General features: G+C 52.8%; 1 protein-coding gene across 8 annotated transcripts in view; it reads left to right on the top strand.

Annotated features, from left to right (window-relative positions):
- Positions 1-27,127, top strand: part of SHB (SH2 domain containing adaptor protein B) — a 148,473-nt gene that overhangs the window by 93,286 nt on the left and 28,060 nt on the right. For 3 of the 8 annotated variants that reach the window (XR_014824256.1, XM_021066254.2, XM_084990237.1), the window contains exons 3-4: positions 657-872; positions 20,219-20,390. Coding sequence is in view for 2 of the 8 variants with exons in the window: in XM_021066254.2 (XP_020921913.1) it covers positions 657-872; positions 20,219-20,390 (388 nt within the window). In the remaining 6 variants the exon portion in view is untranslated. Of the gene's footprint in view, positions 1-656; positions 2,809-6,399; positions 6,534-7,982; positions 9,008-20,218; positions 22,373-22,658; positions 24,523-27,127 lie in introns of those variants that run through there. The other 5 variants (XR_014824262.1, XR_014824264.1, XR_014824259.1 and 2 more) reach the window with 5 other exon arrangements.

The following is a 27,127-nucleotide window of genomic DNA, read 5'->3' as shown; positions in this document are numbered from 1 at the left end:
TCTTCATTCAGAAGTGAAACTGGACATCTGCTCTCAAGTTTCTTGGCTGTATTCAGTGTGATAGAAGACAGGCAGGCCCTGGGGGAGGTAGAAATGCAGGAGAAGGGTCACTCACGGGGCTTTGCAGAGAAGACAGTGCCTCTGGGTCCCCTGGGGGTGGCGCTGGGCTTCTTAGGTCTTTACAATGAATGTGTCAGCTGGGTGGAAACTTCGGGTCATTTGGCCCAATCTCCTGGTTTTACATTTTGCAGATGGGGAATGACAAGTCCAGAGGATGGGGAGCTACCCTAGTGGGAAGGACCCCTCCCTCCTTTCCCCACTCATCTGTAAGTGAAGGGGGTGAGAGCTGCATGTTTGGGGCTGGTGTCAGAACAGACCTGGAATGTCATGCTCACATCTGGGCCCTGCCCTTGAAAAGACTGCGGATGGTCCAATGAGGCTTCTGGTTCTGTCGTTTGCTCCAGAGCCCGAGATCTTTGTGAGGAAGCCTTGAGCAGTGAGAGCAGAGACGCTGCCCTCAAGGCAGCAAGGGGGCCTGTTCTGTGCTGTCCCCCCACCTCCCTGGCCGACGGCTCTGGGTGTCACCTGGTCCCAGGTGAGGAAGTATGTGCTGTGTGCATCCTTTACATCTTTGCTTTCTTCTGTTTGGATTGCAGAGTTTCAGAGGCAGGAAAGCGTCCGGTCCCAGCACAAGGGCATCCAGTTATACGATACCCCTTATGAACCCGAGGGCCAGAGCGTGGACTCAGACTCCGAGAGCACGGTCAGCCCCCGCCTGCGGGAGAGCAAGCTGCCCCAGGACGACGACAGGCCCGCCGATGAGTACGACCAGCCGTGGGAGTGGAACCGGGTCACCATCCCAGCTCTGGCAGGTAAGGAGCCAGGGGCCCTGTTTGGAGGCGGCTGCTAACCCACATGACCCTCACCTTTGTACAGAAGAGCTCTGGTCCCTGCCTGCTCAGGTAAACCGTAGAGTTTCTAGTATAGCTGGACCCCTGGAAGATAAGGAGGGTCCTGGAGGGATGCGAGGCTAGGCCAAGGAAAATCTTGGGTCTGGCCTCCAGGGTCTCCCTTCCAGTCGGCATCCCTACCGCCCTGGTCCTGTCTTCAGGGATGGCCCGGATCATCGCAAGGTCTGACTCTGTCTTGGTCCCGATGGGAATGCTCTATTTCAATGAAGCCAAGATTTCAAATTTCAGAAGGAAATCCTAGAAACTAGATGAAAACCAACCTGCAGAGTGCTTTAGTGGCCCCATCTCGTCATACAGCTGCAGTGGGCATGCCTGCATCCAGGGCTGCTGGGTTTCCTGTCCCAGCTTCAGCAGAAGCCCATTCACAGCACAGGCCATGGGCACATCTGGGCCTCAGGGCCTGACCCTTTCCCTGGCCAAGAGCCTCTTGAATGACTCAGGGGCCTCTCCTCTCCATCCCACCCAGACACTGGGTTTCTAGAATCTTGTGTCCATCACAGTTCTAAAACTCCTCTCCCAAAGCCTTTTGGAAAGCAGTCGGCCACGTGTGTCACATGTTCACACCATTTGATCCTCATCCCAGTCCTTAGGATCTGGGCCAAGGTTACGATCTCAAGTACAGAAAAGGCATGATGATCCTGAGTGAGGGGGAACGACCTGAATGTCCACCGGTGAGGGTTGGTAACCAGGAATATCGTGAAGCCCCGACAAAGTGACGTTGACAATGAACTTTATAGCAACCTAGGGCAATGTTTATATCTACTGTTAAGAGGTGAAAAATCAAATGCAAAAATATGTTCATACATCTAAGAGCCATATGAACAAAAAGATACCGAGTGACTAGTTCTTACCACATTGAGTCATAACGGAGAGTTCGGATTCATTTTGCCTAGAATCTCCCTTTTTTCATAAACACCTAGACCCTTCCTCCCTTTCGAGCCCCCAGAAGTGAGGCCTCTGCCCTCTGTTCATCTTGATTCGCTGCATTGAAGTTGTGGCTGCTCTAGCTCCCATCACACACGGCTCCCTGGGTGTGCAGGACACCATGCAATCCCAGGCCTCCTGCTGAGTGCCCTTCCCTGCCCTATCCTGTCTGGAAAAGTCCCGCGCCTCCTTCACCATCTCTGCGAGCCCTCCTGGTTCACCTGTCCCAGGGCTTCCTTGCTGCCTCTTTGGGCTACTTGAGCTTCCTGCACATGATCCTGGTGGGGCATTTTTCTCATCATATAGAATGAGCGCCGTAGGTGCCGGGCCCGCCTGCCAGGCTGCGGGCGCCTGGCCGAGAGCCAGAAATGAGAGTGGTCATGTGGTCACCTCAGGTCTCTCCCGTGCATTTCACAGCGTCCTCTTCCCTCGGCACAAGGGAAACCAAGGACTGTCCCCTGATGTGACTGGTAAGGCTGTTCTCCTCCCAGGTGTGAGAAGAGCCAGCACAGGGCTGATGCTGCCCCAAAGGTGGCTCTTCACAAACACCAGTTTGATTAAAGGACTGAAAGGCTTATGTGACAACTCTCTTAGATACCAAGAGCCCATGGCAAGAGATGCCACTGCAGGCAAATGTGGCCTCTCACCCTTTCCTGGACTGACTGTCCTTCAGGTCATGTTATCTTTGATGCTTTTGTTTCGTCTGGTGCTTTGTGGCTCAAAATGTGGCTCCTGGACCAGCAGCATCACATCACTTGGGATCTGGTGAGAAATGTAGGGTCTCGGGCCCCACCCCAGACCTGCAGAGTCAGAATATGTTTTAAAAGATTCCCAGGGAGTTCCATCATGGCGCAGCGGAAACGAACCTGACTAGTGTCCATGAGGATGTGGGTTTGATCCTTGGCCTCGCTCAGTGGATTGAGGATCTGACATTGCCGTGAGGTGTGTGGTGTAGGTCACATGCGGCTCGGATCCCGCGTTGCTGTGGCCATGGCGTAGGCTGCCAGTTGGAGCTCCAGTTCAACCCCTAGCCTGGAAACCTCCATATGCTGTGGGTGCGGAGCTAAAAACAAAACAAAACAAAAGCCCCCAGGTGATTTGCAGGCCTGTCAAAGTGAAAAGCACTTGCCCCCACAGGACATGGCTCTCAGTCCAGAACTTGCCCACTTCCACCCAAAGCTGGTTTTAGAACTTCTATGCATTTAGTTTTCCACAAAGGATCACAAAGTCTCAGCTAGAACTCTGTCTAAATAAGTTTCTGAGCCACGGGTATCCATTCTGGACTTGGTTTTATGTTGCTGAGCTGCTGTCACAAGTGTCATTTAAGGTCAGCTTCTTAAGCTGCCAATAGAAGACAGACTCAGCATCATGTCTGTGTCTCATCAAGTCACTTACCTCATCAGTTGTGGGACCTGCTCTGGAGTGGATCCTGGTTGTGCTTTTCCTCAAGAAGCTTTTGGCTCAGTTTTGATTTCTGGAGCATAGAGGGAGGCTGTTTCACCCGGGCTGGAGGGGTGCTGTGAGCCCCACCCCTTAGTCTTGACCGCATCCCTCCCCACGTCCGTGGACAGAGCCCGTCGGGTGTGGCGTTGGCAGGTGAGGAGCATCCTCCTGTTTCCCAGCCCAAAGTGCAGGTAGAGTGAGGTGGATGGGCCACCTTTCAGGCAGTAAGGATGAGTTGAAACAGCTTAACTGGGTTGCTGACATGCTGCCATGGTTCCCTGTGTGAACCCAGAAGTGAGGCTGCTCAGAAACGAAGGATAATGTCCCCACCGGAATTAGCAATGTGTGCCACATGCTTTAGCACGTCATTGGTGGTGTCAGGGAGCAAGGCAGTGCTTGGCTGGGCCCCGTCCTCCTTGTCATAACAGCTGTTTGAAGTGCCCCACGCTTTCTCTGGGGCCTCGGGAGTTCTGTGGTGGGCCCCGAGAGCCTGGGTGCAGGATCTGTAGCTGGGGTGATGTCTGCTGGGCGAAATCGTTACCGTTTCTTTCCATCCCTTGTGTTCTGATTCTGCCTGTTTCGCTCCCATGAGGGAACCTGGGCAGTGTTTTCAGATTTCCAAAGATGTAGAGCGTGGGGACTCCCACAGGCAGAGCTGGACCCACCAAGGGGGAGTCATAGGAGTTTAAGGTCCCGCTGAGTGGCAAGAATTTCAGATAACCTAAAAGTAAAAGAATTTCAAGTCACCGGAACTTGCCAGCAGACATGAACAAGGCGGGGATGGTGCTGGGAGGGCTTTGGCCTGCAGCCCCCCCCCCCCCCCCCCCCGCCCCGGGCTGTTTCCACACTTCATTCCATCAGGACCTAAGCATGCTGGTCAGAGGCGGGGAGAGGGGAAGGCCTCTAGACAACCTCTGGATTCAGCCCATGAAGCAAAAGTGCTTTCCGCCTTTCAAAGTGCTGTCCTACACTGCATTCCTGAAAAGAAGCTCTTCTCAAAAGGAGGCTTTGGTGCTCCTCAGAGTAGACCTTTGCCACTGCTTCAGCTTTTTAGGAAGGCTTGGTTATCACTTTCCACTTGTTAAGAAGACAGCTACTGTAGGGTGTGAGGTGGTCCTAGCTTCTCTGGAATGAAAACCTTGCCTTCTCTCAGAATTCTGTGACCACCAGCTCTCCAAAATGCCCTGGGCCTTCCTTGCCAGCCCTCCCAAGGGACCAGGAAGCTGATGGTGGCCTCAGCCAGAAGCTCTGCTCCCAACCACCCAGCACTGGAGTCCCAACCCACATGCATGGCCTTAGTAGGTCCCAGCCCCTGGGACAGGTGCCGGGTAGGGTCACTGCTGGCTGCAGCTTTGCCATCCACAGAGAGGTGGTGTGGCCTCCATCAGGCCGTCTGCTCCCCTCCCCATCCCCCACAGCAGACACACCTACCTTCAGAGCTGGCCTCAGTTCCCCACCTGCTTTCACTCACGCCCTGGGAGTCCTTACAGCCTACAGGGGGCAGCTCCCTGCCCCAGGTGGGCAGGAGAAGCAAGCCTGGGTGATCCACCCGGTCTCAGGGTGGTGCAGATTGGAGCAGAGGGTCTGAGCAGCCCCTGATTTGTGGCACGAAGTGCAGGATGGACAAATGGAGCCTGCATAACAGGTGGCAACGCCGGGAGGGGGCTCAGAGCGGGGAGGATGGCCAGCCTGGGATCAGGATGGCGTGGATTTAGTCTTCGCATCTCTGAGGGGCCATTGAAGGGATAGGGATTGATCGTGTCCTGGGGGCCTCTTCCCTCCCCCAGGAGACATGCTTACTGTGGAGGGGCCTGGTGAGGCTTAAAGGGCACTGCATTGGGGAAGTGCTGGTCTTGGCAGGGCACATTCTGTGTGCATTATCTCATTCAGTCCTCACAACCACCCTCTGAGACATGAGTTTCCTCCTTTTACAGATAAGGAACCTTGGGTCCAAAGAGGAGAAATCACTTGCACAAGAGCCATAGCTGGTCACCCCCAGAGCTGGGATTTGAACCTGCCAAGTCCCACTCCAGAGCCCAAGCCCTAACCCTGTCCATCAATGTCTGGGCTCCCTGACGTCATCCAAGATGCCGCATATAACATGGCTAGAGCCCTCACCTCCCATTTCATCCATGGAAAATGTCACGTGCCTTTCACCACCATTGCACCAATTTCTCCCTGCACCCGCCACTGGTAGCATTACCTGCGTGGAGTGTGTGTCCCCACCTGGAATGGTTCCAGCTGAGGATTCTGTGGGAACCCAGGTTCTGGAGGTTCATGACCAGAGCCATCCCACGGGTTGGTCAAGCTCTGCCACCCCCTCGGCATGGAAGGGGTCTCCACACCATGGCACCCCACTCCCTTTTGTCCAGTGAGGGAAACTGAGGCCCAGGGAGGGGACGGGCCTGCTGGAGGCCTCATAACAGAGCCAGGTGGGCCACACACGGAGGGTAGATCAGCATTTGCTTTTAATCCAGTGGGTCGAGTTAAAACCTACATCCTTAATGATTTGTCCTGGCCTCTGAGAAGCAAGTGACCGGAGGGCTTGCTCAGGGAGCTGGGCAGCAGGAGAGTGTGTGAAGGGCACCCATGAGATCTTTCAGAGAAACCAAATCATTTCATTTTTGACTCACCGTCTAAAGATTTGTCTCACTGAAGCTCCTTTTCAGGCAATGTCCTGGGTTCAGCCAGCGACAGGCCTGCCTGCCAGCAAGAATAGAAGACAGACATATAACTCAACGCTGAGCATACTTATTTGGGGTACTTGTCTGTCTTCCCCACTAGCTCCTAGGCCAGTTTCTTTGCCCTGGAAAGCAAGGAAAGCCCAACATGTTGTCTTGCCTGTCAGGCGCCCTTGGGACAGTAGCGGGAGTCAGACATCCCAAGTTCCCACGCCAGCTCCAGCACCACCAGCTGTGGGCCCTCAGACAGGCTGTCCAATCTTCCTGAGCCTTAGTTCTCCCATCTGTAAAGCAGAAAGGGAGGTCTCTTCATGGCTCAGTGGTTAAAGAACCCAACTAGGAACCATGAGGTTGTGGGTTCGATCCCTGGCCTTGCTCAGTGGGTTAAGGATCTGGCATTCCTGTGAGCTGTAGTGTAGGCCGGAGGCCTCAGCTCCAATTCGACCTCTAGCCTGGGAACTTCCATATGCCACGGGTGCGGCCCTAAAAAGCAAAAAAACAAAAACAAAAAAAACCAGGGATAGTCACAACCGTTGTCACACTGGACCGACCCCTGTGGTGATCAAGAGAAAAGGTCTGGACCAAAAGATTCCATAAACTCTAAAGGGTCATGCATGAGAGAATGGTTATTGGTGCTCCGGGAAGGCTTGCTGTATTAAATAAAATTTAATTTTATATATTAAAACCATAGTGCATAAAGAGGTGCTTAGGAGCAGGAGGGCCCATTTATGAAGTGCGTGCCCAGTTATTCCTGGCAGTGAGAGGCATGGGGGGGTGTGGGAAGCAACACTTCGGTTAGAATACTCCATCTCGATTCCAGCAAGAGTTCTCACCACAAAGCACCCGCTTCTTCCCACCCTATATTCAGTCCCTCCCGAGGACTGGGCCACTGGTCCCCAGGCGTGTGAGAGAGGGTCCCCATTGCCGTTCTCCCCCCATCCCCTCCCCATTCTAGCTGTGACATGTTTGTGGATTGGTTGGTTTGCCTGAGCGTGTGGAAGAATCACCTGGAGGAAGCATTACAGGGACCCACCCCCAGAATTCCTGATTTGTAGGTTCCAGGGATTAGGATTTGCATTTCTTTCTCTTTTTTTTTCTCCTTTTTTTTTTCTTTTTTTTTTTTTTCTGTTCTTTCTAGGGCCACACCCTGCAGCATGTGGAGGTTCCCAAGCCAGGGGTCCAATCAGAGCTATAGCTGCTGACCTGCACCACAGCCACAGCAACATCAGATCCAAGCCACATCTGAAACCTACACTATAGCTCACAGCAACGCCAGGTCATGAACCCGCTGAGTAAAGCTAGGGATCGAACCCGTAACCTCACGGTTCCTAGTCGGATTCATTTCCACTGCGCCACAATGGGAACTCCCTAGAATTTGCATTTCTAACAAGGCCCCAGGTGTTGCTGATGCTGCTGATCTGGGTGCCCCCACTTTGAGAACCTAAAGCATACTCAGTATATACTATGTGTTGGGTGCTGGGGTCAGGGAGAAGTTAGGAAGGAGCTCAGCTCTGGTCATGTCGGTGCCACCAGGAAGCCTCCCTGACCTGACTCATCCCAGGGTGGACTGGGGCCCTTCTGTGCTTCTACCACATCCTGTTCGTGTACCTTGGACTATTCTGGAACAGCCAGATACATGCTTGTTACTGTCAGTTTGGGGGTGCTAATGCTGTGTTAGGCACCCTCTTGAGTTTTGACATTTTCCCAGCCTCATCAAGTGAGGCTCTTTTAAGGGCAGAGGAAGGGGAAAGTAAGGTCCCAGGTATACCTGTTTCCTAAACAACTGTGAGTCATCTCTGAGCCAACCCCGTTGGCTAATTTAAAATAATCTTACTAAGATAAGGGGGGGAAAGGCAGGAAATTAACATAAGGTGAGCACCATTTCTTTTCTTTCTTTTTTTTTTTTTTTTTTGGTTTTTTTGCTATTTCTTGGGCCGCTCCCGCGGCATATGGAGGTTCCCAGGCTAGGGGTCCAGTCGGAGTTGTAGCCACCGGCCTACGCCAGAGCCACAGCAACGCGGGATCCGAGCCGCGTCTGCAACCTACACCACAGCTCACAGCAACGCCGGATCGTTAACCCACTGAGCAAGGGCAGGGACCGAACCCGCAACCTCATGGTTCCTCGTCGGATTCGTTAACCACTGTGCCACGACGGGAACTCTGTTGAGCACCATTTCTGAGGTTGGCATGGGTTAAGCCTATGAAGCCCTGCAAGGTTTGCGTGGTTTCATTGTCATCACACAGATGACGCTGCTCAGGCTCAGAGAGGGTAAGTGGCTTGCCCACAGTCACACGGCCTGAATTCGGGTCAGGCTCCCTCTCTACTGCTGTATGGACATCTCCAGTGTGTAAAGGGCAGGTCTGAACGTTCCCTTGACCTGTGCTGATATGAGGTGGCTTGAAGTTGTTTCTGAGGCAGAAGCAGTTGTGCCCAATCTGTGCTGAGCTCATGACTTGTCACTGTCAACATGAAATGCAAATGATCTGAGACTGATAGTGCTGACTTTGTGTCAGACCCTGCCCCAGGCTCACGATTCCCACCAAGCCCATGACTCATCCTTGTGTGCTCAGAATAAGCAGGCTCAGCCTCTGCAGAAGGTTCCATGGGGAATCTTAGACCTGCCACCATCACCTGGCACGCCCAGCACATGCCACCTCCTGCTCACCACTGGCCCCACCAGGGCTCCAGCTATGCTTCCTGCCCCCTGCTCAGCTTCCCAGAATGCCTTGAGCCTGGAAGGAAATTACCAATTGTGTTTGTACTTGGAGCCTTTTGCTATGTAATGAGTAACAGTTGTAATTAATGTTTAACACGTGTGAACAGCAGGTCTGCAGAGAGAAGTGGGGATTTAAACTAGAGAACTGGGATCACTTGCTTCCTTTGGCTGATACGTTACCGAGGGACAGGTTTTTCCAGTTGGTTTTTCTGTTTGACATATGAATGAATTCATTTAGTAACCTTAGAAAAAAAAAAAAAAGAAGAAGAAAGAAAAAGAAGAACACTGGTGTTTCATAGCTTTGGTTTGCCTGCTAATTATGTTGATAGGAATGTTTCTTCAAGTGCCTTTGTCTCCTGTGTGGGGTGGCGGGGGGAGGCTTAGGAGAATATTTTTGCTCTTCTGTTTGGCAGGTCAGAGATCTTCATGTGGAGAGAGATTTTTAAGCTCTGAGGTCACAGATGCCAGCCTTGCTGACACCTGTGTCCCCACCTAGATGAGTGCCTGGCATGTAACAAACGTACAAATGTTGGTTAAATTATGGAAGAAATCAGGTCTTAGGAAAACCAACCCCAAGTTCTCTTCAGGACACAGGATACGTAGGTAGCATGCCGCCTACCCACACAGAGATGGTTGGTGTTCACATCGTTCTTCTGTGCTGTCTGCCTGCCTTCTTTTCAGATGAGGCTGAGGGCTCTGCGCAAAGAGGGGTGCTTGTGAGTGGCTGTGCTTGCCACCTCTGGTCTGAACTCAAAGCCGAGAGTGCGTCCCTGGATGTTGGAGGATTGGCTGGTGAGACCGAATGCCACACGGGCGTGGGGAGCCCGGTGTGCCAGTGGGTGGCCAGCAGCCCCCTGAGAGCCGGGCACCTGCTTGTCCCCTCCTGCCGCTCCTCCCTTCCCCCACTGCCGTCTCTGGAGGGGCAGCAGCAGAAACATATAAGCAGCTGGGCTGGGGCTTCAGGGGCTCCTGGGAGGGGAAGAAAACGCCACGTCCACAAATGCCCTGCCTGCTCCCTGAAGGTCCTCTGAGGCTTGTGGATGGGGAAGTCCCTTTCCAGAGCCCTAGGATGGATTCTGAGTAGGTGTCTGTGGGTGTCCGGTCAAAGTTTCTGGAGACACGCTGCATCAGACTTGAGCAGACATTCTCCTTCTGACCATGAGCTTGGCCCAGAACCAGCGGAGTTGTAGGGTCTGGATGAGAAGCCCTGTGCTGCCACTTGCCAGCAGGCTGACCTGGGGCAAATTGCCTGTTTCCTCATTTATAAAACCAGGAGGTAATTGGTGCCAAGAGTCAGAAGCACAGAGAGTACTCAGTGGATGCTGGCTTTTGGTATCATTGATACTACTGTTGTGTTTGAGACCTTCTGCTGTTTCTGAGAACATGTTGCACTCTAGACAGGATGTGTGCCCTTGTTAGAGGCCCCTGGGATTCAGAAGACTTGGGTTCAAGTCCACATTCAAATCTAGCTGTTGACATGGGGCAAGTCAGTCTCTCTTGTGGCCTGTCGTTTCTCATCTATAAAATGAGTTATGATGGTGAGGGTGGCTGGCTTTGGCAGCTGTAAAGGTTTCTGCATTTGGGTCATTTCATCATTTGCATCAGGATTTATCTCACTTTTCCTACAGCCAGACAGCAGCCCTTGGGGTGAGGTCTGTGTACCAGGCAGTGGTGTCCATGTTTCCTTTTGGGAGGGGGTGCAGAATAGGAGGATGAAGGCACCCCACCTCGTGCCAGGCCCTCCTTCCCCCATCCAGGCTTGGTTGTGATGCCTGGACAGCTTTCCTGGAACCCAGGTGGCATTCTGATGTCCATCTTACTGCCTTCCTGTTGCCCTGCCTCCCCCCGACAATGAGGACGTCTGCTCTGGGGCACTGCCCACGAGATAGGGCAGCACGGTGCCCTGGGGCCTGCGTGTGCCTGTGAGGTGAGCACCGAAGCCTCTTGTTGACGATCCTAGAAGAGCAAACCAAACCTTGGCTGAGCTACTCGTTGTCTTGCAACCTACCTGGAGGTACAGCTTCCACTCGCCAGGGAGAGGGGAGAGTGAGGCCTGCTCTTGAACTGCAGGGGAGAAGGGGGCTTCACTTCACTGGGCCTTAGTTTCTCCAACTGTAAAATGGGTGTTCTAATACCTCTCTTACTGTGAGAAGTGGGTGTGATGACACCAAACCCATGTTTAGGAAGCTGAAGCAGCAGAGGACCGTTGTCATGGGAACAGTCAAGTGCAAGTGCACCTTGTCGTGAAAGCCTACAGTGTTTCCATAGACTCTGGGTCATGGGGACCCCTCCCCCCACAACCAATGCACAGTCTCCTTCCTTGCCCCTTCTTGGGGGCTCCCACTGCCTGGGCTGCAGCCCCTTCTGTACCTCCTCACCTGTGTCCCCACCACAAACCCGTATGGCCATGAGCAGTGTGGACGAATCAGCACCCAGGGCCCAGGACTCTGTGGAAGGGGTGCCTTGAGCGCCTTCCTTCTGCCGTCTGTGCCCTGGTGTTTTCAGAGTCAGAGGACCTCCATGAACAAACTCCAGGCCTGGAACACTGTCCAGGCCTCTCCTGTCAGCCCTGTATTCATTCCCACCTCATCACATAGGGCTTAGGATTCTTTAGAGAAGCCTCTTTAGCACCTGAGAGCTCTGTGCTCAGGGTCTTGGTCTCAGTCCTCTCATCCTCGTTGCCTCTGCTTAAAGGACTGTGACCTACACTGGAAAACTGGGAGGGAGACTCCAGACCAGTCAGGAAGGAGCAGCCATTGAACCCGGAGCACATCACAGGCCTCGCCTGGGGCCCAAGGCCCCCTTTGCTCTCTTCTAGTTCCCCATGACTGTCGTTGGGGGCCACCATCCACACTCATGGTTAGCCCGGGAGATGTGTGGCAGACTGATTCCTCTCTCTGCTTGTCCCCAGAGAAGGGCACTCCTAGAGCACCCCTAGAGGAGAGGCTGCCCAGGGCTTCAGTTCCAAAGCAGAGGGGCAAGGGCCAGGGGCTGGGGCCCCAGGCCCACTGCCTGGTGTGACAGCCTGCTCCTATCTGCTGGGCCAGCCTGCTTGCCTGCACCAGGCCCTTTCATAAAAACAAACAAGGTATGGGAGCTCCCTGGTGCCTAGTGAGGACTTGTTTGTCTCACCATTGCAGCCCAGGTTCAATCCCTGGTCTGGGAACTGAGATCCCACATCAAGCCACTGCGTGCTGCAGCCAAAAAAAAAAAAAAAAAAAGTAAGCCAAGTAGCGCCAACCTCCTTGGTTCGTTGTGAGGGTCAGAGATGTCACATCAGGTCCTCACATGTGCCTGCCCTGTACCAGAAGCACTCAATAAGAGTTAAGCCATTTTTAGAGTTCCCTTTGCGGCTCAGCAGGTTATGAACCTGACTAGTATCGAGTTTGATACTAGTTCGAATACCAGATGCAGGTTCAATCCCTGGCCTCTCTCAGTGGGTTAAGGATCCAGTGGTGCCATCAGCTGTGGTGTATGGTCCTAAAAAGCAGGAAAAAAAAGTTAAGCCATTTTTCAAAACTTTTTTTTTTTTTTTTTTTTTTTGGCCATTTCTTGGGCCGCTCTCATGGCATATGAGTCTAATCGGAGCTGTAGCCACCGACCTACACCACAGCCACAGCAACGCGGGATCCGAGCCGCGTCTGCAACCTACACCACAGCTCATGGCAACGTTGGGTCCTTAACCCACTGAGCAAGGCCAGGGATCGAACCTGCAACCTCACAGTTCCTAGTCGGGTTTGTTAACTACTGAGCCACAATGGGAACTCCCAAAACTATTTTGAAATAATTTGAAGTGGGGGAGTCTATCTCCTAAGTTTCTTCTCTTGATTGATGGAGTGGGGGTTTTTTGGTCCTACTGACCATAAGTCTGGGTGGAGATTCATTCATTCAACAGATTCTAAGCAGCTGCTATACATCAGGTACTGTTCTAGGAGTTGGGAATTAGGCTTTGAAAAAAAAAAGGTATGTCCTGTCCTCCTAGAGCCTCCAACTTAGGAATTCTAGGACAGATTGGGGAAAAAGAAGGTGGCTTCTGATACGAGGCACATTATCCTTCTGAGTACATGAAAGGGAGCTACTCTGAGCATGGCCATGGCCTTGGGGAGAGGGGACCACCACATACGGAGAGCCTGCCTGAACTTCGGTACCTCATCTGTTACTAACCCCCTCCATAAACCTTTATGGTGTCGGTATTGTCCATTCCATTTTATAGAAGGGGCAGCTAAGGCTCAGAGAGGTTTAGAAACTTACCCAAAGTCACACAGTAGTGACATAGGCAGGGTTCAAACCCAGGTCTTCCTCGATTCCAGAGTTCACATCCTTTTCGTGATGCCAAGCCGCTGTAGTTTCTCTATGCTCTGGTCTTGTTGCCGCCCAAGGGGTGGTCTTCCATTGCGGGTCAAGCATGGGGAGGTTCAGAGGAGGCTGAGGCATGGGGCCCCATCTCCATCCGGTTCTGAGAAGACACCTATGTACCACGCTGTAGTACAGACTGGAGTGGGATCAGACAATGGCATAGACAGAGGAGGGGGGTTTCAGAAGAAGAGGGGAAAGGAATTCTACCTGGAAGGGCTACACCAAAACTTCCACCTGGGAGGTGGCACTGGGGCTGAACTTTGAAGAATGGCTAAGATTTTTGCACACAGAACTAGTGAAGAAAGGGATGCTGTTGTACAATAGAAACTGAAGAAACGTTGTAAATCAACTATACTTTAGTAAAAAAAGAAAAGAAACAGAAAAAAAGAAACGGATTCTAGGGGGCAGGCACAGCGAAGCAAAGGCCCAGAGGCAGGAAGGCAAATGATGGATTTAGGACCAGCCATTCTTTGTGATTGGAGCCTAGAGGTGGGTGTGGAACCCAGAGGGGTGTTTTAGGGGAAGATGCATCCAGGAGGTCAGGTTGTCACTAAGTCACTGAGGTGACACCACAGTGAGTTCTCCATCCCAGGGAAGGAGGAAGCAGCAAGGCTTTCTGAGCCCAGAGAGCTGTGCTTGAGAGACCCTCTGGCTTTTTGGAACCTGATCTCTTTGGCCAGCCCTGAATGATAAACAGGAAGGAGCTGGACCCCAAAGAAACACAATTATTTCATGTCAACAAACGTTTGCTAAGCCCCATCTCCATGCCAAGCATTGCAGTCTGTTCAGGGGCAGACAAGAAATTGGAGAGGAAAAAGAGAAGTAAAATAAAGCCCAGGCGCTGCCCCCACCACACACCCTGGCTGACCGGGGAAGCGCGAGCTGGGGACCCACGGAGCTCTAAGTGCCATGAACCACCAGGAGGAAGGTGGTCCTCAGCAGGTGGCCGCAGGGGTGGCTTTGTGGACGGGGGGCTTTTGTGCCAGACCGTGGGAGCGTCTAGACATCATACAGATGGTGGTCATTTCAAAGACTAAACGAGTGACACACAGCCCCTGCCTGCCCTGCCCTGCCCTGCCAGCGTCCTCCCAGGGAGGGTGGACCTGAGGGTGGGGTGAGCCTGACCCTGGTGACCCACAGGACTGGGCTCAAGCCTCGGCCCCGCCCCTTAGCTTTGAGATCCTGGAGCAGTTCTTCCTCCCCTCTGCTGAGCCCCTCCCCGCACGCCCATTAGCCACAGGGTAGCGGGGTTATTGTGAGGAGTAGACTGAGTGTGGGAGCCTGAAAGCCTGTCTCTAGTTATTGACAGAGACCCAACTTCAGGACCCACTGGTATAAAGTCTATCATAGAAGTAGGAAGGTGACCACCAGCCTCAGAGGCTAATCTGGATGGATGAAAAGCCTCCCAGAAGGTCTGAGCTGGGTCTTTATAAATGAGACATGTAGGAATTCCCTTTATGGTTCAGCGGTAATAAACCCGACTGGTATCCATGAGAACTCGTTTCGATCCCTGGCCCCGCTCAGTGGATTAAGGATCCGGTATTGCTGCAGGCTAACAGTGTCAGTCACAGATGCAGCTCGGATCTAACATTGCTGTGGCTGTGGTATCGGCCGGCAGCTGCAGTTCCGATTCGACCCCTAGCCTGGGAACTTCTGTGTGCCGCGGGTGTGGCTGTAAAAAGAAAAAAAAAAAAGGAATGAGACATGTCATCAGACCAGAACTTTTGGAAGGACATTTGGGGCATCGCAAAGGGCCACCTCACCTGTCCTGGAGACAGAGGCTGGTGGAGGCATTAACCATGCCACCTCTGCCACTACCACCAGGGATCTGGTCCCCTTCATCACACCAAAGGCAGAAGGGCTCTGGAGGCCTGGCCCTGCCTGCCTGCCACTCCCCTCCCTCTCACAGAACTCTGACTGCCATCTGTAATTGCCTATAGGTGGAATTAATTAGATTCTATCATTCTAACAACTCACAGGGGTGGCATATTTTTTTTCTCTAAATGCAGATATTCTTTTGAGGGCTGTGTCTTCCTTTATCTTTTGCAGAAAATCGCTAAATTAAAAGAATTGCCTTTTTAAATTGCAGATTAAAGAGAAACTTAATTAGAAGGAATGAAAGCAGTTGTGTTTAGAGCTTTTGTTCTTAACATTTTTTTTTCTTGTGCTGCTGAATCACGGCACTTGGACTTTGTATATTTTTATTTTAGGTGGAATGATTTGCCTAATTAAGCCTGTCATTCATCACCACCTGTTCCCTCTAAAATGTATGGCTGTATTATTAAGCTTGCAGGCAAATGTATAAATTAATTCAGTGGGGATTTATAGTGTTGACTAGGACGTTATTAGGCTTTATCCAATTTATCTGGTATGAAAACCAGGTTTTTTTCCCCAATAAAGTGAAACAGTAGCTCATTAAGCTTCTTCATTCAGCCATTCGTTGAGCACCTATTATGTTGTGGGCATGTGCTAGGCATGGGGATGGGGCCGATGTGCTAGAGCCCTTGCCCTTGAGGGGCTTATGGGGAGCCACCTAAGGAAACTGGCAATCAGGGTACCATAGGCTGAGATCAAGGTGAGACTGGGAAGGGGATGAGGCCAGGGAAGGCTTCCTGAAAGAGGTGACTCTTGAAGAGCAAGTGATGTCAGTCAGGTGGACAGGTTGGAGGAAGAGGGGAGGGGAGGAAGTCCCAGTAATTGAAGCAGAGAACTGGGCCTGGAAAGGGATGTAGTGAGACCTGAGACTAGACAGGTTGCTCATCGTCGGCCATGAGAGCCTGGGTTCCTCCCATGATCCTATGCTCCATGCCTCTTTTCTCACCTCTGTGTCAGGGAGGTGTGTAGTGGGATTTTATAAGGGCAGAAATTCCCACATTCTGATTTTAGTAAGTGGAACCCCAGGTTATCAGAGGTGAAAGTGCCTTGCAACTCATCTGGTCTCTCCCTCTCCTCAACCTGTGGCAAAACCAAGCCTAGGACCTCAACTTCCTGCCCAGCCTCTTCCCACACCCTGCAGCTCTGCAGCCCCCTTCAGCACTATTCACCTCTAGGGGCCAGAGGCCTGCTGAGCCACCTCCTCTTCACTCCTGGCAACCAGAATGCTAGCAGAGGGAGGCGTGGTGGGGACATGCACTGGTCCCTGCCCCCTGACCCATCTCCTGCTGTGCCCTACCCTCTATCTCAGGGCCACCTCATGCAGGGGTCTTCCTGACTCATCCCGTGGATAGTCACAACCTATTGGAGTCACCTCCCACATCCCTCTCATTGTGGAGGGGTTCAGCCCCCATCCCCTTCCCTAACTGGTCTCTCCGCCTCCAGGGTTGCTCCCAAGCCCACCCTCCATCAGCAGTCAGAGAGATACAGTTTCTGAAGCCCAGTCTGAGAATGGCATTCCTTGATTGAACCCATCCATAGGATCAGGTCCCAGCTCTTTAGAAAGGTGACCAAGCCCTCACCTGTCTACATGATCCCAGCACTCACCCCTGCCCAAGGTCACTCATCCAGGGTGTTCCAGGTCAGCAGCTCAGGTCAGAACCTGCTTCACCTCTTCCTCACACCCCTTCTCAGAACAGACACCCCATTTGACTGGTTGCCATGGGGGCTGGTGTGGTTCAGTGGGAGCCCTGGTCGGGGAGTTGGGAAGCTAGGGAAGGGCCCGTGGTGATGTCTGTGCCAGGGCCCCAGCTGAGTGTCACCCCCTGATCAACATTGTGAAAACCCAGCTCATCAGCTAGCTGAAGGAGGCCTTCTCAGACACTCAGCCCCAAGACCTGTTCCCTAGAAGGGCATGAGGTCATTGCCCCCTTGCTCTCTGTCCCTGTGGTTGGACACAGGACAGAACCATAGCCAGAGAGAAGGACAGGAGCCGCCAGAAAGTCCCCATTCTGCCCCCACTCCACACTGCCAGTCCTTCTATCAAGCTGTGGGTTTGGCCTCCATCCTGCTTTCTCACAAAGCTTAGAGTTTTCTGTGAGTCCTCTTCACCTGGACAGTGCCTGCCCCATCCTCCAGTTCTCAGGTGGAAAGCCTGTAGTGACCTTGACCCTCTCTCACTCACTCTACGTTGAATACACAGACAAGCCCTGAGCCTCTGCCTGTAGAATGAAGCCAGAATCGGACTTCTCACCCTCACTTCCATCCTCCTCTCTCATGCCAGCCTGTCCTACAGTGCCTTCCTCCTTGCTCTGCTTTGCTCCCCCTCCATCTCTCTGTCTCTCCCTTTTTTTTAATTTAGCAAAATTTTTTTTCTTTTTTTTTGTCTTTTTAGGGCCACACCCATGGCATATGGAAGTTCCCAGGCTAGGGGTCAAATCGGAGCTACAGCTGCCAGCCTGCGCCAGAGCCACAGCAGCTCGGGATCTGAGCTGTGTCTGTGACCTACACCACAGCTCACAGGAACACCAGATCCTTAACCCACTGAGCAATGCCAGGGATCCAACCCAAGTCCTCGTGGATGCTAATTGGGCTCGTTAATCACTGAGCCACGACAGGAAAGCCAACAAATTTTTTTAAGAGTAGTTTTAGGTTCACAGCAAAATGGAGACAGAAGCATGAGGGCTTCCCATATACCCTGTCCTCCACCTCTTTTTCGCCCAGCGATTCTGTTGAAAAGTACCACATCCAAAGCCTTCCCCATCAAAACGTCAGAATGGCTGTCCACTTCTCTCAGGATAAAGCCAAAGTCCTTTCCAACCCGGCCCTGCTCCCTCCCACTCCCCTTGACCTCAAACCCCACACCCACCTCTGTTCCCTAGGGTTGCCCTGGGCTGTGTCATTTCTCAGTCACCCTGAGCCTGTTCCTAAATTCAAAGCCTTTGGATTCGCTCTTCCCTCCGCCTGGTCTGTCCTTTCCCCAGATGTCCACGTGGCTCGTCCTCCTTTCCTTCTGGCATTTATTCAGATGCCATCCTTCCAGAGGCCGGCCCTGCCCCGCTTTAGTTTTCTCCAGTGCACTTGGCACCAGCTGGTGTGCTGTGGCTCTGGCTCATTTCAGTTGTCTATCTCTCCTCACTCGGCGGAGTTCCAGAGGCAATGGTTTCTGTCTGTTTTGCTCACTCACTGCTGTTTCCCCAGCCCTGAATTGTGCCCAGCACATGTGAACCAGAGTCTAGCAGTGGCACAGGTGGATGGACAGCCCGTTGGACCCTGCTGCTGTCATGAGAGTGACCACACACACACACACATGGGTCCAGTGTGTCTGGAGCCTTCCCTCAGCAGGAACCTCCTTTCCCACTGTTTTCTGTAGTGACTAATAGAGAAGAGTGTCTGGGAGGGATATGCTTCACAGTCCTGATGGATGATCTTGCTCCGTGGCTAAGACACATAGCGAGTCCTTTCCCATCCCCTGGTGCCCCTGACATCACCACAGTCAGGGCAGGGGTTGCCCACACTCCCCCCATGAATGTGAGGTTGATCTGAGTGACTGGGTCACAGGATGGCTCACCACGTCTGTGCTTGCGGGTTGGGGGTAGATATTTACTGTGGTGTCTGTGGGCCCACACCTGCGTGTGGCCTTGGGGACATGGTTCCACGGGTCCTAGCCTAGTTTACTCAGCACACTGTGTGTATTGGGCCCGTAGGATGTAGTCCCTCGGGTGATCTCCACAGCAGCCTGGTAAGACAAGAAGGAAATGGGGCCTCAGAGGCGTTGAGTAGCTTAGCCAAGGCACACAGCTAGTCACTGGCCGGCTCAGGCGGGGGACTCAGGTCAGTTTGGAAACTTCTGTGAAGAGCTTAGTACCAGGTCCACGTTGAACAGACATGATAATAATAACAAAAGAGGAGTTCCTGCTATGGCGTAGCAGGTTAAGGATTTGGCATTATCTCTAGGGCTTTGTGGGTTCAATCCCCAGCCCAGTGCAGTGGGTTAAGGATCTGGCATTGCCACGGCTATGGGGTAGATTGCTGTGGCTATGGGGTAAGTTGCAAATGCAGCTCAGATTGGATCCCTGGCCTGGGAACTTCCTTATGCTGAGGGTGCAGCACCCCCACCAAATAATAATAATAAAAGAAAATATTTATAAGAACATTGATTGAGTCTACGGGTCAGGCACTCTGCTGAGATCACTGTGCATCACCTGACAGAATCCTCACAACAACTGCAAGAGGTAGATTTGGTCATTATCTCAATTTTTCAGATGAGGAGACCGAGGCCCAGAGAGATAACTTGTAAGGTGGACTAGCTGGTCTCCGGGAATACTTCTGACAACTCCAATTTCAGCTCAGTGTTTTCTGCTCTTTCTAGGGTGTCTCCAGGGTCCTGCCCTCGAGAGGCATCCTTCTCAGCCTGGGGTGTGAACGATACTCCGGCAGGTCCAGGGTGGGGAGGAAAGCACAAGGGAGAGCCCATCCCACTGTGCCAGGCACTGTTCCAGCCTCCCCTGGGTGCTGGGTCCAGGACAGGGCTAGCTGCATGGGGGGCCCAGCCAGGGCCGGGGGGGCGAGTAAAGAGAAGCAGATGTGTGTGATGCAACACCACCCTCAATCGGAACTCTTCCAGGAGAAGGGGGGCAGATGTGGCCAGTGCAGCCCCCAGTGGGATGAGAAACTGGAAGAAGAGCCACTTGGTAGGTTTTAGGTCCCTGAGAACTGTCTAGGGGACTGAGCCCCATCTGGGTGTGCTGTGTCTCCTTTGATAGAGGTTGCAGGAGGGTTCCTTTAGGGGTAAGGCTGAGCTCAGGGGCCTCTGGAGAGCCAGCCAGCCTGCCCGTTGAATGCACCACCTGGTTTTGATGGCACCTATTTTTGTGTGTGTGTGTGTGTTTTTGTCTTTTCTAGGGCTGCTCCCGCAGCATATGGAGGTTCCCAGGCTAGGGGTCGAATCGGAGCTGTAGCCACTGGCAACGCCGGATCGTTAACCCACTAAGCAAGGCCAGGGATCAAACCCAAAACCTCATGGTTCCTGGTCGGATTCGTTAACCACTCAGTCACAGCAGGAACTCCCATGATGGCACCTGTTTTAAGAAGCTCACATCTTTTGAGCCATGTTTGTTCATTGCCTGGAACTCTTCTCTGTACAGATTATAAGGTCCCAACGAGAACCCAACTGTGACCCCACTATGGTGCCACCCAGTCACTCCTTGGGTTGAACTCTGGGTAACCATGCTCTTTCTTCTCTCCCCCACAGCCCAGTTTAATGGCAACGAGAAACGGCAGTCATCCCCCTCACCTTCCCGAGACCGGCGGCGCCAGCTTCGAGCTCCTGGCGGGGGCTTCAAGCCCATCAAACATGGGAGCCCCGAGTTCTGTGGGATCCTGGGAGAGAGAGTGGATCCTTCTGTCCCCCTGGAGAAGCAAATGTAAGTTCTCAGGGAGCAAAGCCCAGTCTTAGCAACCGGTTCATGGAGTTACTGTCAAGGCTCATAGAAGGTCAAGGTCACCATCAAGTCTGGCTAATCAGGGTTCGAACTCCTGTCTCCTGATTCCTGGCCCCATGCCCTCTCTCTCCATACTATATCACCTGCCTTACTTTGGAGGACCAGCAGGAAGCATTGCAAAATCGTCCATATGGTTCACCCTTCATTTTTATATCCTTTTCTAATTTCATCTCACAGCAAGTGAGTTTTTGAAAATGCTGACTGTATACTAAATCCTGCCCTCCTCATTGTGTAATAGATTTCTTTTCTAGCCATGGTGATGCTTTTGCCTTGTATCTGCTTGGCATTGGTTGGGCAAGACCTTGACACTCTTGATTGGGGTGTTCCCCAGAGATTTCCCAGCTTTACTCAGTGGCCGCGTCCCATCCCTGCTGCTCCTCTTCTCCCCAGCATGGGCAGTGCTGACTGCCCCTCTCCCTTGGCCATGATCATGATCATCTCCCTTCTCTGCCAGGGTCTCAAGTCCCTGCTCTCCTTCGAAACCTTCCGTGGCTCCCCATCACCTCCAGGATCCAGTCCCATTTCCCCAAACCGCCACTCACTCCGCAAATTGCCCCCAGGCTGCTTTTTGCCACCTACCTGCCCTCTAATGAGCTACTCCAGGAGCTTGGTATAGCAGGCCCTAGGCTTGTGCCGGTACCATCAGGTGTATCATCTTCTTAACAAGCGAATGTGGGGAAGTGGGGTCAGCATCTCATTGCAAAGTGAGAGAATCGGGCTCCAAGAGGTGCAGATCCTTGGCTAGCATCTCATGGCTCCAAGTGCAGGGGTAGGATTCCAACTCCAGCCTCGTGACGCGGCCCCACATTCTCCCCTCACTTCCCTCTCCTGTATACTTCTCCCCAACCCTTAGCACACAGCCGGCACAGAGTAGGCACTGAGTGAGGCCCGGAGATTAGCTGACACCAGGCCAGTTCTTGCGAGACTGTGCCGTATGCATCATGTACTATATTAGTCTCTGCCCTGGGATTCTGGTCTTGCCTGGCTGGCAGTGCATCCCTCACAGGAAATGCTTGCTCCGTGAGCAGGATGCAGGGTTTTCCGAATGATGTCATGTGCTCCTGTGCCCCCTTTTAAGCATGTGCTGCAGCCTCCTTTGTGACGGCCCCACGCCTGCTGTACCGAGCACGTGGCGGGGAGCACTCCCAGCGGGTGTTGTGTTAATCACTTCTCGCAGCCACGCAGATTGGGTGGCAGGTTTTGCTTATTTCTGATCAAACTGCACTTTTTCATCAACAAACAGAAAATGATCCAGCGATGCCTGGGAGCTCGGAGCTCTTCCTTGTGCATCCTGACTCAGGTCTGCCGGGGGTCAGCGGCCCAGCCAAGCCTCTTCCCATCCCTGGCCAGAACTTCACGGGCCCCTCGAGGGCAGTTCTGCCCTTCCTTTCCTGTCCCCACCCACCAAGGCCCTCAGCCAAGTCCAGAGTCATGACTGGCTTTTCCTCCCCCATCGTCTCATCTCCCCAGAATTAGTCTAGCCCTGATTCATTTGCAGCAGAGGGGTTCACCATGTCCCCCACCTGGGCTGCTACAGCTTCAGAGTTTAGGGGGCACCTCCACGTCCCACTTCTCTCCACCCTAGCACAGGGGAGGGGGAGATGGGGACACTGAGAGGTTTGTCCCAGTCTCAGAGGGTTGTGGAGGATGGGCAGTTACACACCTGCCCAGGCACCCATACTACCTGCTTTCCCTTCTGGGACAGTAGAGAGGCTGCTTACGTGCTCAGGGGCGACTGCTTCCCCACCTCCTGGAGATAACCCACTGCCCCCTCCATCCCGCATCCTTATCACCACCATCAGCATATAAACATGTTCTAGTCTTGAACTTCTTTTTTTTTTTTTTTAGGGCCACACCCAAGGCATAGCAGTTCCCAGGCTAGGGGTTGAATTGGAGCTACAGCTGCCAGCCACAGCCACAGCAACAAGGGATCCAAGCCATGTCTACAGCCTATACCACAGCTCACAGCAACGCCAGATCCATAACCCACTGAGCGAGGCCAGGGATTAAACCCACGTCCTCATGGATACTAGTTTGGTTCATTAACCCCTGAGCCATGATGGGAATTCCATAGTCAGGAACTTCTTAAAGCAAATAAATAAATTAATCTCTTTTTTTTACTTTTGCTTTTTAGGGCCGCACCCTCGGCATATGGAAGTTTCTTGGCTGGGGGTTGAATTGGAGCCACAGCAATGCCAAATCTAAGCTGCATCTGTGACCTACGCCACAGCTCACAGCAATGCCGGATCTTTAACCCACTGAGCCAGCCCAAGGATTGAACCGGAAACCTCGTGGTTGCTAGTCGGATTCCTTTCCACCTCCCCCTCTAGCTACCAGCCCTTGTCCGGAACATAAGATCCATGAGGTCAGGAACTTGTCTGGGCCACCGCTGTGTTCTCAGTGCCTAGAACAATGCCTCGCAGATAATAGGTGTTCAGTGAATAGCTAGCTGTCCACTCAATGGACAAAGTCCTTGAAGAGCTGTCAGCACTTTCTCTCACCCACCACAGTCTATTTCTCTTTTCTGGCCCAGGTCACCAGGGGACCTTCTCTATCGTCCATAGCAGCCAGCACAATAGACAGCTCCTTCATTCAGAAATACTCTCTGCTCCCGGTTTTTTTCCTGCTCCTTCCGTCTCCCACCACTGGCTCCTCACCTCACCTTGACCTGAAGGTTAGACTGCCCGGGGCTCCTTTCCAACTACATGCTCCCCCTGGGTAGTCTCTTCAGGATGCTGGTGGTGATTCACTAGGACACACCCCCAGCCCACACCTCTCCCAGAACTCCCAACTCCTACATCCAGCTGCCTTCTTGGCATCTCCACTTGGCTGACGAATGGGCATCTCATATTTAACATGTTCAAAACGGGACTCCTGATCTTCTCCTGGACACCCACTTCTCTCCACAGACAGCGTCACATCCACCTACGTGCTCAAGCCACAACCCTGGAGTCATTTTGATTCCTTTGTTTGCATTATACCAGCATCTAGTGCGTTACTAAATTTTGCCAGTTTTCCACCCAAAACACAGCTCGAGGCCAGTTCCTCCATCTGAACTACTGCAGAAGCCTCCTCACCTGTCACCTACTTCGCTTCCCCTCTGGCCACTCTTTAAGGCAACCTTGCTAGTCTTCCGTAACATCGTCCAGAGCCAGTATCTATAAAGCATCTCTGTTTAAAACTCCTTGAGATCCCTGGCAGCTCAGCAGGTTAAGGAGCCATGTTGTCACTGCTGTGGCATGGGTTGCTGCTGTGGTGCAGGTTTGATCTCTGGCCCAGGAACTTCTTCCGCGTGCCAAAGGCATGGCCAAAGAAATGCAATGAAATAACTCTCATTGCCCTCCCTATGCTTAGAATGAAATCAGACTTCTGCTCTTGGCCCACAAGGCCTCAGGGAGCTGGACCTGCCTCGCACTCCATCTGCATCCTGTTTTACTCCCCACACTCCCAGTGCTAGACCGTTCTTGCTACCTTTCTGCTTCGCGAACACCCCAGGCTCACTCCTACTTCTGAACCTTTGCACTTGCTGGTTCCTCTGCAGAGAACAGGTTCTTTGGCTCTTGACATGATTGGCTCCTTCTCACGACGCAGATTCCCAGGTCAGATGTCCTCTCTTCGGGGTCCTTCCCTGTCCATTCTTTATTAGGCCCCTCCCCCACCCCAGTCCCTGCCTTACCACAAACCCAGTGTTCCTACATACACTTGTCACTCTCTGAAATTGTCCCCTGAATCTTTCTGTTGACGCTCCATCTCCCTGTATCAGCTCTGTGAGATCGAGAATGTATGGAGTTCCCGTCGTGGTGCAGTGGAAACGAATCCGACTGGGAACCATGAGGTTGCGGGTTCGATCCCTGGCCTCGCTCAGTGGGTCAAGGACCCGGCGTTGCTGTGAGTTGTAGTATAGGTTGCAGATGTAGCTTGAGTCTTGCGTTGCTGTGGCAGCTGTAGCTCCAACTAGACCCCTAGCCTGGGAACCTCCACATGCTGCGGGTATGGCTCTAAAAAGCAAAAAACAAACCAAAAAAAAAAAAAAGAAAAAACTAAAACAGAAAAAGAATATAGTAAATGGTGAGTAAATAGAGTGTATGGGTGTTGAATGGACTGGATGGTGGTGGTTGAGTCTTCTTAATTCCCGTGGTTCTGGCCTCAGTGGCCAGCCCTGAAGACCAGCACATCCCTAGGCCTCCATCCACGGCCTCCTGCCTGGATTCGTTTTGCAATCCAGGCAACCCTCCTTGGGCCCAGGAGTTGGCCCCTAGCTTTGCCCTCCACCCCCAGGACCATCCAGGCCCTCCCGTCCTTTCTCCTGGTGGCTCTCCTCCTGCCGAGAATCTGGCCAGTGGCCGCCCCCGCCCCTTTTGTTTGTGTCCTTTGCTCCTTCTCTCCAGACTCCTCCTAGTTCTCCTTTGATCCTCGGCCCTGTCCCCTGCCTTTCTCTGTGTGTGGAGTGGCTGGAGCAGCCGGGGACGGAACCACCATCCCTGTTTACCCCAGGGATTATCCTTAACGAGGATCCAGAGCCCCTGGAGGCCCATCTGCCACCGCCTCTCTTAGAGCCACTTGCTCCTGTCCTCAGGGAGGGCAGACGCAGGCAGCACTTCCCTGGAGACCATGTCTAGGCTTTTCTCTAGGGACAGCTCAGCTTCAAATAGCCGAAACTTGTTTTCCGAATAAAACAGCATTTTTTTCCCTTCACTGGGGCTGTTTTACACAGGTGAAATTTTCCAGAAAACAACCTTGGTGAAACCTGTTAACTCTTATTTCTAAAGTCAGCTCTGTCCCTGGCTAACCATGTCTCCCAAACACAGTCACATATCCTTTCTTAAGCACCCCTTGAGCCTTTGTGTCCCTGGGAGTGTTTTAATTATGGCAGCCCACGCAACCTCAGCTTCACATCCTCTGAATTTCTAAGTGTAGACAGAAAGGCAGGTCTGCAGCCTGCACTGCCCCTGCTTTTTCCCTTGGAAAGTCTCCACTCCGAAGGTCCCACCACCCAGGCTGACCTGCTGTGAGTGGTCACCGCGTGGGCAGTCAGCGACTCAGGGACATGGTGATTGGACAAGGATACTCAGCAACTCTCTCACTCTTCAGTCTTTGCTTTCTTAGAGCCGGTTGGGTTTTAGGTTATAATTATGTCACCCCACAGCTGCTAACTCTTCAGAGCACTGCCTTATAAATGGCCAAAAGTGGAGTTCCCGTTGCGGCTCAGTGGTTAACGAATCTGACTAGGAACTATGAGGTTGCAGGTTCGATCCCTGGCCTCGCTCAATGAGTTAAGGATCCGATGTGGCCGTGAGCTGTGGTGTAGGTCGCAGATGTGGCTCGGATCTGGCATTGCTGTGGCTCTGCCTGTAACTCCGATTCGACCGTTAGCCTGGGAACCTCCATATGCTGCGGTGCGGCCCAAAAAAGCAAAATAAATAAATAAATAAATGGCCGAGAGTGCAGAGAAGGGAGTGCAACGCTCTTCTCCAGGCAGGTCTGTAACAGATCTCTCACAGGTACTGTTTGCAGGTGCTCCTGGGCCAGGACCAGGAGGCAGCATCCCCCACACCTGGGAGCTTACAGTGCTGTCTGCACAGCATGTAGCGGCCTGAAACAGTGGTAGTTGGGGAAGTGACCCTTGGCCGTCTGCAAGTTCAGTCTCCTTTGGCTGATGCCCATGGCTGCCATTTGTTGAAACCCACCCCATCACAGACTCTGCATCAGCCCTTTACTGCATCGGTCATCCTGTTCAAGCCTCACAACCCTAAAACGGGGTTGGAGTGGCCCTAACATGATAGTGAACCCCGAGGTGCACCAAGGCTTAGCCGCTTGTCCCAGACTGCCAGGCTGTCCAGGAGCAGAGCCATGTCTGGGCCTCAGTGGCCAAAGCATGATCCATCCTTGGCCATCCGGCACCTCTGATTCTCTTCCTGATCCCATCTCTGGCCACCTTCCCACTGACCCAGCCCCTCAGAGGCTGTCGTAAGCAGAGAGCCGTTCTGAGGATACCCACTGACCAGCATGTTAGGATCTTTATTCTTCTACTGAAATTTTACCTTCAATCTTTCCAATCTCGAAAATCAACATTCCCCTTTTGTCCTGCAGTCAGAGCCTTAGTCAGGCATCTGCCATCGCACCCCTCCCTTCGGATTCTGCCGCTCACCACGTGATGTCCGGAAGCGGTGGCACTGGGATTCCCACATGCCCTGTCGATGCCAGATGCACTTGGCAGGAGCACTGGTGTGGCCATCCCACCCCAACTGCCTGCTTTCCGCAGATGTCACAGAGCCAGCACGTGTCCCTCCTGTCAGCGCCCTCTGACGGCTTCCGAGTCCCTCTGTCGCAGAAAGCCAAGTCCTCCCACTGCCTGTGTGCAAGGCCCTGACCTGCCCTCTTAGGCCTCACAGACCCCCTGCCTCCCCGAAGTGCCTCACTCCAGCCATGCCAGCCCCTTGCTGTTTCCAAAAACACACCAGGTACCCCTGCCTTTGCTGCCCTTCTGCCAGACATGCTCTTTCCCAGCTGCTTCCTTCGTGGCTTCCTCCCTCACCTCCTTCCACTGAAATGTCACTTTCTAAAAGGCTTCCCTGGCCACTGCTTAAAATAGTCCCTCCTGCCAGCTCCAAGCCAGGCGACCCTGCTTGGTTTCCTCTGTAGCACCCACGCTAGATCGC

Source organism: Sus scrofa, chromosome 1 (assembly GCF_054392235.1).
Source record: "Sus scrofa isolate SSC_HxYL_T2T_F1_AM1 chromosome 1, Sscrofa_HxYL_maternal_Yorkshire_Landrace_v2.0, whole genome shotgun sequence".
In the NCBI taxonomy this organism is placed as follows: Eukaryota; Metazoa; Chordata; class Mammalia; order Artiodactyla; family Suidae; genus Sus; species Sus scrofa.
This window is presented reverse-complemented; position numbering and strand designations above follow the sequence as displayed.